Genomic DNA, 12,555 nt, shown 5'->3' on the forward strand with positions numbered 1-12,555 from the left:
AAATTAACCACTTTGGAATATTGTTTGCAGTATCTAATAATGTGGAACATACATACACCCCATGACTCAGCTCCACACCCACATATATACCAATGAAAATGCAATCATGTGTTTTCCAAAAGACATGAACAAAAACATCAAATTGCTGTATATGCATACAAAAGCATATTATACAGCAATGAGAATACAGGAGCCACTGCTGCCCATATAATATGGATGTATCTTTACAAATAAAATGTTGCACAGGGGCGCCTGGGTGGCTCAATTGGTTAAGTATCTGACTCTTTGGTTCGGCTCAGGTCATGATCTCACAGTTTGTGAGTTTGCATTGGGCTCCACACCATCAGCTTGGGATGCTCTTCCTCCCTCCCCTGCTCGCTTTCTCTCTCAAAATAAATAAACTTAAAAACAATTTTCATTAATGTCAAGACAAAAACAAACAAAAAACCCAGACACCAAATCCATACATGTTCTACTTCAATTAAAAGTTTGTTGAAAGACTGAGAATATGTATTCTCAGAGTGTTCTGGTAGAATGCTCCCCACAAACCTCTCCTACTCATGTTCTTCTGAAGTTTAATCCTTACAGTATAAGACAGTATTTGAGGACATAATGTAAAGTGGCCTACTACAACTATGTTCTTCTGAAGTCTCATGTTCTCCATCTTAGAAATATATGTGAATTCCCTGTTCTTCACCCACACATATTAAACAGAAATATTTACCTCAGAAAATATTCAAAGAAACACTATTCAAGGGAAATGGGTCACGGTTATACTTGTCGGTGCAGTAATTCTGGCACACTGCCTCCGACATCAGTTTAAAAAGAGCTGACAGAAAATAGATTAGTTACGGTTAGACAGCCTGGTTCATGTATCAGCTTCATCACTCAGCAGTGGGGCTCTGGACAACTTACCTAGATATTTTGAACCTATTTCTTCATTTATATAATAGTGAAGATAATAATACCTATCTCACGGTGGTTCTGAGAATTGAAATGAGATGATGTAGGTTAGGTACTAAGCACTACTAACCTTATCCTTACCTCCCCCTGTAAAGCAGTACTGGGGTGGAAAAAAAAAAGTCAACAAGCTGTTTGCTGCAATATATATATTTTAATTCAAAGTGAATCGACAGTAATACACCATAAATTCTTATTTTGACACTCACCAAAATAGTCACCTGGAAAACCCGCTTTTTGTGACAAAGTACAGAAGGCTTGGTCACATTTAAATCACTGAGAACTAGAGAGAAATACTAGCGCAAACCGTAATAGACATTACATCCATAAAAATTTTCCCAGTCCTTATTGTAATATTGCACAGTGCAATTGCTACATGGCAAACTAGTGTAGCATAGAAGTAAAAGCCAAAACAAAACCAAAGAAAGAAAGCCACAAGTCTAAAATTGTTAAACAGTTAACAGTTCAAACTTCGTAATTAAATCTGTATCATTGGATTCATTAAAACAAATCTTCCTACACCTTGCAGTGTATGATTTAACTTTTACTTAAGAAAAACCAAGATAAAAATTAGTAGTAGAGATTAAAGTGAAAAGGCTTTGCTACTACAGTAAAATATTTAAACACCCTGAAGGAAAAGAAAACTAAATTATCAGGGTATTTGGTAAAAAAATAATAATAATTAGCAAATTAAAATAGTATGCAAATATGCAACTTGGAAGTCATGCAGTGTTTTATTTAAGAAAGCAGTAAAACCAAAGAAAACTGGTAAAATGGTTTTAAAGAGGGCATAAATCCAAATTCTTTTGTCGGTTTGTTGAATTTAGACATTGGCAGGATTTTGAAATTTTTAATCTTAAACACTTTAAAAAACCCATGATTAGATTCAGTTAAGAACTGGGGGGTATGCCGTTACCAAACCTTACTATTACATTATGAAAATATTTACTGTTTATTTAACAAGACCATCGGAGTCTTGGAACTGAAAATACAGAAAATCCGACGCTTCAGAGTAGTAAACGTGGCCCTGAATGAAACTAAAACTGCGCCAGTTTTGTACCTATGGTACAAACATAAATTGATCCTTTGCACTCGGGGTTTCTGAAACATACGCTGCCAGCACGGATTCTTTTCCAAGAAGTGAGCAGATACCAGTGACCTGCCGGACCGTATAAATAAAATTAATAAGCTGTGGAGGGCAGCAAGTTTACTTAAATAGTGACTCCATAAATTTGCCATCTGTAAATAATCTTTTAAATTAATCTTAGGCTACTCCTTTTTTTATGCGTAATATATATATGTATATATATTTCTATTTATATAAAATGCATAGAATTGATTACTAAAAACACTGAAACTTGTGGGGAAAATTAAGTCCTTCATTTTCAGTGTGACTAAAAATGTACTGCTGGTTTTTATTTTATGATCTAATACTGTAATTATTAAAATCAATTTTAGGCACATTTACTTCATTGATGATTATTAAATAAAACACTGCTTGTGTTAATGGAGTAAAGAAAAGTTTATCCATTATTAGCTTATTGTCAATGCTGTATTAGAGCTGTACTAGTGGTATGCAATTCATTCATCAAAGAAATGCTGTAAATCCAAAACATTTGGAGAGTTTTACACTCAAATGCTTTGTACTGTTTATTCCAGTAAATGCTGTAAGATTATATTCCAGATTTTTAAGGAAAAAAAGTTAAGTCAAGCCTGCAAGATACAGCTTTCTCAAGTGTCTACAATGCCAGTATGAAAATAAAAAATTAAGTTACACTGATACATCCAAGTTTTTATATGCAGTGATGAGCACAAACATTAATAGAGATAAAATACTGATGCAAATAACACACCCCAAAATAACATATGCAATTATTTTCCATCATTTACAATACAGTAGTTACAATGACACTCCAAACAGAAAAGCAAAGTAAAAAATCAAAACCCCAACTTCTATTTCATGTAATTAGACTTATACAGAAATTAGAAGACTAAGTAACAACTAGTTAATCACCTAATTTCACAGCTATCTGAAGTGGCAATCGTTATATAGCAGCTTATCTATGATACATTCAAGATAAATGATACAATTTATTACTTGCCCATAAGCTAAAACACAGCCTGTTTAATACCTTTCCTTAAATTCCACCTCTATACTACAATATACTTGAGGTCTATGCAAAAAAGTAGCTACCTTTTATATAGGAAATGGATGATTAAGTCTTTGGTGCTGTAAAAGCAACTTCATTTTAACATAACCACCACCACCACCAAAAAAGAAGGAAAAAAAAAAGTAAAGAAAATAATAAGGGAAAAACCCAAGACACACTTCCTAGGGGGGGAAAAAAGCATGTAATTTCTGTCCCTGACGGAATGTATTAAATAAGCAAACACCACCAACAAGCAAAACAAGTACTACAATGTAAAAAAAAAAAAAAAAAAAAACAACCCTCTCACATGCATAAATGAAAGATTGCACACAAAGAACTCACATCTTTTCAAGCTTCAATAGTAAATATTCTGCTACTATGTATTAAATACTGCATGGTTTGCCCAAGCTAAGATGAAACCACATCATGAATCAATAAGCATTTTGCATTTTCTTTCATTATCTACTCAAAGTCATGCCTACTGCACCTCTAAACATTTCATTAAATCCAATTATACAGCAAACACTTCCAAAATAAACTTAGATTGTATTGCAGTTTCACTTAACAGTATATAAAATGCTGTGTTGTGACAGATATCAACTATCCATTAGATACTGAATCAATTTTTCTTAAGCACTACTAACTGCTTGCTTTTCTTGAAGCTAGATCATTCTGAAAAATCAGACAGCAGAATTCAACTATAGCAAACATGCTGCCTTCTTGGTAAGGAAAAAACAGCTACGACCTGAAATCATACCACACAAAACCAAAAATGAACATTACTCTATCAAAAGGAAACTAAAGAGTAGATCTGAATTTAAGTGCTGCAGTCCTCAACATTTATATATAGGTAATAACATCAACAACCTCAAATATTTAAGGCACTATGTGTGGGAACGGTTTACAATGCAGCTGAGATTATTAGAACAACATTTAAGAGCAAAGTCTAGGCAACATTTTGCCCATGCAAAGACACATGCAAATGTAAAGAACAATAGCTCAATTTCTTAGGTAAGTGACCCAACATTTATACACTAAGACACAGATAATACAATTCACTTGTATGCTGTAATTCTGACATATGTGCATCTGTTGCTCTAAGTCTGTACACAGAATGGCTTCCCAAATGTGGATGTGTCTTGCACTAGTTAGAAGGCAATTTTATAAAAAATAGCAGGAGCAAAACTGGACTTCTGCTCCCATAAGTCACCTGTCTAGAGTTACTACATAAGAAGATAACATGACCAAAGACAAGTTATACCAAATGTGCAAAACACATTAAAAGTGAGTTTTTTTTTAAAGCTCAAAGTTGTTTAAATTGCACCCAAGTCTACATGATTCAAAAATAATTTTCTTGTGCCATGGCTAATATTTATTAAATACCATGTTTTTATTTTTAATCAAATGTTTATATCATTGAGCTTCCTCAATATACTCTTTTGGAGTTTTCACATATATGGATACTGGCTGAGTTTTGTTGGACTCAATGGAAATCCAGTATATGCAGGTGATGCTGCAATGTAAGAATGTGGTGGGAAGATTGGTTTGTACTGAGTCTGATGAATGGTTGGGGATGGTAACAGACGGGGATTTATGCCCACTGGGACTTGGTGAACTATGCCACTGGGATGAGAGATATTGTAAGTTGGATGCTGTAACATAGGTCTTGAGGTACATGGAGAGGCTAAAAGGTGGGCCACCGGTGCAGCACTACTGAGGGTTGCTGATGATGGGTATGGAAGTAGAGTAGGCTGTCCTCCAAGATGCGCACTTCCAGCCAGATGGGCATGCACGGCTGTGTGATTGGGACTTCCATGAGAAAGAGTGAATGGATTACTGGTAACGCTAGTAGGGATATAAGCTTGCTGCCTTCGATGTCCAAAGTTTCCATTCCACTCCTGATGCCCAGATCCAAAGTGCTGAACCTATTCAAAAACACAACAAAAAAATACTGAACATGTATTTTTTAAGTTAAAAAGGAAGGAATAAAGGGAAATTACAATATACTCTGTAGCTGATAATCCAGAGGATCCTGCAGATCTCCACTTCTACTAAGCATAGGGAAAGGTAAAATATCAATTTTATATATATTAATATTAAACGTTTTAATATTTGTTACTGCATATTATGATAACATTACAGTGCTATTACCAGTGCAAGCAGCGTCACTATCCCCCCGCATCGCTACTAAGAGCTACCATCTGTGGAGCACTTATTTTATGTAAAGCTAACATCTTGCATACATGACAGTATTTCATTCCAAAACAACCCTACAATATAGCTATTGTGCCCATTAACTCTGTGGTCCAGATTTGTTGAAGAGACCTGGCCAAGGTAATATATGTAGATATTTGGCAAAGCCAGGATTTGAATGCAGGTCTGACTCCAATACCTGTAATGTTATCTTTTCTTTCCAAAAGTGAAACATGACTGCCGAGCACAGTACTGAACAGATGGAAAGGCATCACTATTCCTCAACGACTAACACAACAAATGCAGCCATCAATCCATTAGTGTGCATTCTGAGTTAAAAGGTCTAAGACAACAAATACACTAAAAAATTATTTAAGAGAACCTAAAAGCCTAATCTTTCTGAAAATTCAGGTTCTATGGATAATCTGGTTCATTACCCTATTACTAGGCCTTAGTCACTTGGGATAATGAAAAGGGATACATTTTTCAAGACTGAGAAAGAAAGAATTTTTCTTCTCTCCAAATGAAAAACTGCTGAATTTGAATCCTAAAGACTCTTACAAATTCATAAACATACCTGACTGAAATTCAAATGCTGTTGCTGGAATGCGGATGTCAGTTTCTGCTGGCGATTACCCATTGTGGAAGGCTGGTTCAATCTTCCAGGAGCCGATCGTCCCTTTACTAATGGCTGGCATGTAGAATCTGGCAACGAGCAAAATATTAGACAGTTGATGCTTTTTTCTGCTCATATAAAAATGAGAAAGGTCTTTAGATATTTTACACAGTAGTGATTTCTAAGGTCTGACAACCTTAGAGAAGAGAGAAGTCATCTCAGGATTTCTAGTATTGAATGATATCAGGAAAGATTTCCTTCCTACAAGGATCAAGTTGGAAATTCAGAGATAATTTTTGGCAATGTCGTTCTCTGATGTTCCCAAATTAAGGCTTTTTAAAGGGATAATCAGAGAAATAGGGAAGACTCAGTTTACCTGTGTTTGCCATATGCTCATCAGCATTTAATCCATTCTCTAGTCCCACTGGAGGCACCACAACAGTACAAACAGCTGGTTTGGTTTCTGTGCTGGCAGAGGTTACCAGTTCTGGGTTTTGATGAGCGTCCTCCACAAAGCTCCTCTCTGCAAATGGACTGTCATGTCCCGAAGAGTCTGATGTTGGAGAGCCATCCACAGTATCACAACCACTTTCCTGTTCTTCATCTGACATACTACAAGAAAGTCTTTTTATGAATAATATGTTTTCAACATTAAATCTTAAGTTAAATACTATCCAGGCTCCAGGAAATTGATGGAATCTTATTATTTCATATCTAATTAAACTTTCTTCTTTGTCCAATACCAATTTTTTAAGATTATCTAGACCCTAACATTAATTCTCTCCTCAGACTGTTAACCCTAATTCTATCCATTTTAGGTACATCCTCTCCTTTCCCTTCCCAATTGATTCTTAGTAGTAGTTCAAAAAATTCCACTTTATAAACTCCAGGAAATCTCATCAAAACACTACAAAAGAAGCAATATTCTGGATAATTTAAACGAAATGTAAAAAACATATAATAATATAATCATGTGACCTGGATAGTTCAGAGTAAATTCTGTTAGGAGTCATACCTGTAGTGGTAATCTGGGTCCTTTTAACTAACCAGTATCTGAGAGATCTTCTCCACCTCTCCAAAAGCCTAGCCAGAATCCCATATTTCTCTTCCTGGCCCTGCTGAGCCATGACAATCTCTCTCCCTTTGGAATTACTACAGTATTTATGGTCTATTTTAATCATTCATTTCATATGTAGCAATTTGAAGCATCTTTTTTATACATGCATTTTTAGTTATATATCTTATTTGTACATTGACACATACAATTTTTATATGGATGTATTTACAGATATATATGTATGTATCAACTGCCAAATCATATTATAAGCAATCCATAAGAAGATGTGTTCAAATTACTTTACATCTTCTAAAGTATTCACTATCATACTTCCTGACAAAGGAAAAAAGAGAAAACAGGTGTATAAAATTAAGACCTAAAGAGTTTTCAGAGTTTATTTCCACTAAAAAAAGAATTTCTGCAAGTTGAAATCAAATGTATTTCACTGAGATTTTTATGGTTTCTCTCTTAATGTGTTAGTGTACCATGCTGGCTAGGAGAACCTCACCACTTTAGTGGCAATGCATGTCCCTGGCCAAAAAAAGACTAGGAAAGCAAATATGGGTAAAGCCACACAGATCGATCACCAATGAGCACCGCCCCCCAAAAAAAATCATAATGGATACTCTACTGACAGTGGGTTATTACTTTATTATGCAAAAAATTCCTTTTTCATTTTGCTAAAATGTTTATTTTGCTATATGTTCTTACTCTGAATTTAAGTAATAACTGTTACCAATGGAGCTGAAGTTGAGGACATGGCTTTTTGCTCTTTCAAAAACAAATGATTCTTTAAAAATCACTTACTAGAACTTCAATTTTTCATTTAGATGTGTTCTACAACAATAAAGAAAATTATCACTTAAAACCCAAGTGATCTGGTTAAAAAATTATGTCCAAGAGAGAAGCCACTGTGGTAAATCAATAGGTACGTTATTAACATAAACAACAAAAGAAATCACAGGCGTTTTGGTAGACCCAATATCTATGGTATACGCACCCCCCCGAATTCCTTTACCTGTTCGGTCTCTTGCACGGGGATGGGCTGGACTGCCCCGAGGAGCTGGTGCTCAGAGTACTATCAGGGCTACTTAGTGAACACATCCGATCGATATTCAAAGTGCTCTGGCAAGCTTCACAATCTACACTATCTTTACATCTAGTGAAGAGGGACAGAAAACACATGGGTCAAAAGTGAGAAGTAGCCAAAATTTACATGAATTAAGGATATAAATCAGTCAAGTGTGACCTACATCAACAAAAATCTAAAGCCATAAATACGAGAGAAATGCTATAATAATCCTGTTAGTTACTATTAAGGATGTACACTCCCAAGGACACTGACAGAGAGGGGTGAGGTCCCAGAATGTTTTTTTCTTCCACCACACCAGAGGGCGCCACCGCTATGTAAGGTTGCAGCATAAACACAAGAGACTGCTTTTGGCACTTACTCTCTGAGTGAGTGTCTCTGCGATGTCTCCTCCTCGTCAGTGTCACTGCTAATAGTAATCACACTCACTGCAGGGCTTGGAGAGTCAGCAATGATGATGGTTTGCCGCTGCCTGTCTGAAGCCGATGAATCAGAGTCTTGCCTGACGGATGTGTCACAACAATCTCTTGCCTCTCCTTCTGAGTTATGATTGTCCTGTGTTTCTATACAACGTACTTCCTCAACGTCTTTCCCACTTACTATCTTTGGAGAAATAAATGTTGAATGTGGGACATTCGTATTCTGCAATGAATTACTCCTGCAATCAAAGGAATAATGTGTCATTTCTAGAATCAAAATACGTACATGCCATTTTTCTAGGATATCTTGTTAAACAACATTCAAGATCATGTATATAACATACTAACATATAGACTGTTTTGTAAATATAAAGTATTATCTCTAGAAATATCAGCATAGATTGCATTTACATGTTAAAATGGTCATTTTTTGGTAAATGTGATATCTGAGTGTCTAAAATTGTCTAAAATTATATGCAGGTAATAAATCAAAAGGGCAATAAAGACAATCTTACCAACTGAAAGCATTTATTTCCTCTCTTCCTGGCTCCCATTCCATTAGTTTTACCAAAATACCTCTGAGAAATTGAGAAGGGAGCTGGCTTAGTGTTTGTAACAAAGCTATCAAAGAGGTCATTTTGAATAAAACAGAGTGACCCTTTAGTGTACATGCAAAATTTATTTTAAAGCTTAATTTTCAAAATGCAGAGGAAAGTTAAATATCAGTACCAACCTGTTCTGGCACAGTTTATTTTTCTTTGCAGTGGCAGGCTGAGGCCAGACAACATGTGCAATGCCCACACTAATTGGCTGCGGGGCCGATAAAGTTATCTGATTGGTTAGAAGAGGCTGTGGCATCACTGAGTTATAATGATTACTGTGTGAAATCATTTTCCTAGGGAGAAAGTTTAGAAAACTTGAATCCCTTCTATACCATTACCTATTTTACAAACTTCACAAGAAAAGTATTTTTGTTTTAACTTACCCCCAGTCTCCAAGCCGCTGTGAGCCAGCCACACCCTCAGAAGTTAATGCAGTAGTAGCCGCAGCCATGGGTGTTACCTGCTGCCAGGCAGGTACCAGCATCTGCTGTGTTCTGCCAGACCACGTCTGCTGTGTCGGAAAGTAAGTTACAAGTAATTCATCATTACTACATCTTAAAATCAAAAATATATTAAGGCAACAATTATTAATAATATGTAAAAGCCAGTAACTACAAAAGATCAAATTCCCGTCCGGATCATCTTTAATGTTTCTCAACAGCACAGGCTGACATACTGCAAGTGGATCACTGCCCTTATTTGTGCATAATGAGGACAGCACATATGCAAAAATAATAAATTATTACCGACCTGAGAAAGAACTCCTGGTCGGATCTGTAGTGGCTGTACAGCTGGGGCCTGAGTTACAAGTGGAACTGTATTATCTACTCTTATTGAGTAACTAGTGGGTTTACCATGTGTTGCAGGAATACCTGTGAAATGGAAGGAAAAAAAAAAAAAAAACATTTCTCAAATCAAAAACGGTATCCCTTTAGTTAACTTACAAAACTCTTTTAAATTCAAAGAACTGCTAAAATTCTGATTAGCGTTATAAAATCATCCCTTACATAAAATATTCATAACACTAAACAAAACCATCTATTGGGAAAGTGATAACAAAACCATCTACATTGTGGTACATCATTCCAAAAATTGATATAAAGCTACTCCTTCTACTGCTTTAAAATGCATACAACCAAGTTGAATCATTTTTTTCTTGAAACTTCCCATTCCTTTTAAAGTTTGCTATTATAGCTTTATTTCCTTTTCAAATAGTTCTGCCGCTATGACAAAGGACATGAATTTAACTCAACATCCTGAACCTCTAGCAGGTAAACGTTCATCTTTTCATACAAACTTAGCTCTGCCGAGAATTCTCTTCTTTAAAACCTGTAAAGGATCTCTTTTAGCACCAAAGGGGGAATGTATCACAACCTCACACTGCAAAGGCCATGATGGTTTACACGATTCAAGAAAATTCAGGGATGACACACTCATTCCAACGTCCAAAGGAAAAGCAAAAATAGCCTTTCATGCCTAATATGATGATATAGCTAAGCTTTGACCAATACGGCTTCATCAACTAGTAGCTGCTGGAACTCCAGGACAAACATGTTCGTTCCACTTTGCTTACCCACTAGGAAAATTAGAAAGCAAGATCACCAGCCATGTTAATCCTGTTATGTTAATGTTTGTGTCATATATTGCAAAAGGACCATGCAGATAAATACTGTCTTATATTAAACTTTTAGACAGTGAAGTATTTTATCCCCAATTGAGAGCTTTGACTAAAAAGGTTTTAGGGACATCCCCCAAGCTCAAAAAGCGTGGTTATGATGACGAATTCAGTACTTCACAATTTCCAGCCTCTTGCAGCCATTACTTTCAGTACAGGCTGGCAGAAAAAGCAGCCATCTTGAAGGTGTAAGAGAAAAATACTATAACTGTTTTCTTTTACTACTGAAAAATAACCTCATAATTTTATTGCACAAATGCACTGTAGGTGTTAATACTGTTAATTCTGTTGTGCTTAATTTTTCTTCAAAGGGGCTTTTACCCTCCTCCCACGGTGTTCTAGACCCTGAGCTCCACTGAAAAAACTAGGTAGGGATTAAGTTTAACAAAGATCTACAGGGTTTTGTTTTGTTTTTTTTTTAAACTGACCTTCTTAGCCCTTCCAAAAAGCATGTCTTGATGGCAAATGCTCCAAGAAATGGAATCTAAGCGCACCCAGGCAGTGTAGATGTGTGGCAGCAATAGACAGTCTCATCAGAGAAAAGAGCAGAATTCACTTTGACAAGGGGTAAAGGACAGAGCGAATTCTCATATCCCAACAAAAATCATGTTGCCCTTAAATTCTCCTCATAATTAATTAATGCCTTATGATGAAAGAATTCTATTATCTTCTCTCCTCACGAAATCTGATTCATTTTTTATCAAATTCAACAGTGATTAAGATGCCAATTTTCTACACAGTTCTTAGGTTAGCTAAAACTTTATCTTTGAGTAGATTTCCTTTCACAGCTGCACAGCAAAGCACAAAAGCTTAAAAGATTGTGCTAGTACAGCAAGAGAATTCTGCTGGAATGCATTTGATTCTAAAATAACAGTTCTAGCTTTTCAGATTGCCAAATAATGTTAAATGCTTGTTTAATATATACTAAAATTTGTTAAATAAAAGCTTGGCTAAGTCTTTGTTAACTTGAAAAATGTAATAATAATATTTTGGATATAGTACTTATATATCTCTAACCTACATATATATCTATAACATGGAGAATATATGACAAACCTAGACACTACAGTCCCAAGGTACACAATGTAAAATGAATTGGAACAGACATAAAATGTATTTAAAAATACAAACTACAATGGTGCCAGAACTCCTACCCAACAGCTGCCCAAAAACCATTTAAAACATTCTCCAAAATGGATTGGTGGCACATTATGAGGGAAAGTGGTAAGAAGACCAGTACTGGGATTTTCTACAGAGATACTCAAGTGGATTGGATGGGAAGCTTTCATTTCTAAGTAGCCAATACTCTAAGACAAAAAACAATGAAACAATGTATTTATAGAGCCTGCTTGTCCTGCTACAAATGCACCCATTACATAAGCTAACAAGTATTTTGCTCTCTTACTGGTAATTCTAATTCAAAAATATTGTTCTTGACATTTAAAGGGTTTATGAGTCTGAGGGTATCTCCTTTTCTTTTTATCCTTATTATGAACCATTCATATAGCTGTTAGCATATGTACAGAAAGGTCACTAGTCTTTCATCAATCATAAGGCACATTCAAAATAAAAGATTTATCAGACCTCACTGATTGTTTTAAAAATGACACTCAACTGTGTTTAGAAATGTGTCTCACAAGCTTCTCAAATGTTTGCTACAAACAGAAGGTAGGCTCTGAAAAAAAAAAGCTATTCTAAATCTTGATGAAGTATGACTTTGGTACATGGGGGACGATTGTTAGAACTTAAAAACTTATTTGTTAGTACAGAGTAAAAACTCATCCAGCTGAAAA

The 12,555-nt window shown here is 35.5% G+C and overlaps 1 protein-coding gene across 4 annotated transcripts in view; it reads right to left on the reverse strand.

Moving 5' to 3' along the window:
- Nucleotides 1-1,094: 1,094 nt before the first annotated feature.
- HIPK3 (homeodomain interacting protein kinase 3) overlaps nucleotides 1,095-12,555 on the reverse strand; it is an 87,914-nt gene continuing 76,453 nt past the window's right edge. The window contains exons 9-17 of one of the 4 annotated variants that reach the window (XM_039233332.1): nucleotides 9,838-9,959; nucleotides 9,471-9,595; nucleotides 9,219-9,380; nucleotides 9,001-9,063; nucleotides 8,428-8,724; nucleotides 7,995-8,135; nucleotides 6,296-6,531; nucleotides 5,881-6,008; nucleotides 1,095-5,035 (exon numbers count right to left, since the gene is read on the reverse strand). In XM_039233332.1, the coding sequence (XP_039089263.1) occupies nucleotides 4,559-5,035; nucleotides 5,881-6,008; nucleotides 6,296-6,531; nucleotides 7,995-8,135; nucleotides 8,428-8,724; nucleotides 9,001-9,063; nucleotides 9,219-9,380; nucleotides 9,471-9,595; nucleotides 9,838-9,959 (1,751 nt within the window). In that variant the 3' untranslated portion in view covers nucleotides 1,095-4,558. Of the gene's footprint in view, nucleotides 5,036-5,880; nucleotides 6,009-6,295; nucleotides 6,532-7,994; nucleotides 8,136-8,427; nucleotides 8,725-9,000; nucleotides 9,064-9,218; nucleotides 9,381-9,470; nucleotides 9,599-9,837; nucleotides 9,960-12,555 lie in introns of all 4 variants that reach the window. The other 3 variants (XM_039233331.1, XM_039233333.1, XM_039233334.1) reach the window with 3 other exon arrangements.

This window comes from Hyaena hyaena, unplaced genomic scaffold (genome assembly GCF_003009895.1).
Source record: "Hyaena hyaena isolate Hyena2069 unplaced genomic scaffold, ASM300989v1 scaffold_74, whole genome shotgun sequence".
NCBI lineage: Eukaryota > Metazoa > Chordata > Mammalia > Carnivora > Hyaenidae > Hyaena > Hyaena hyaena.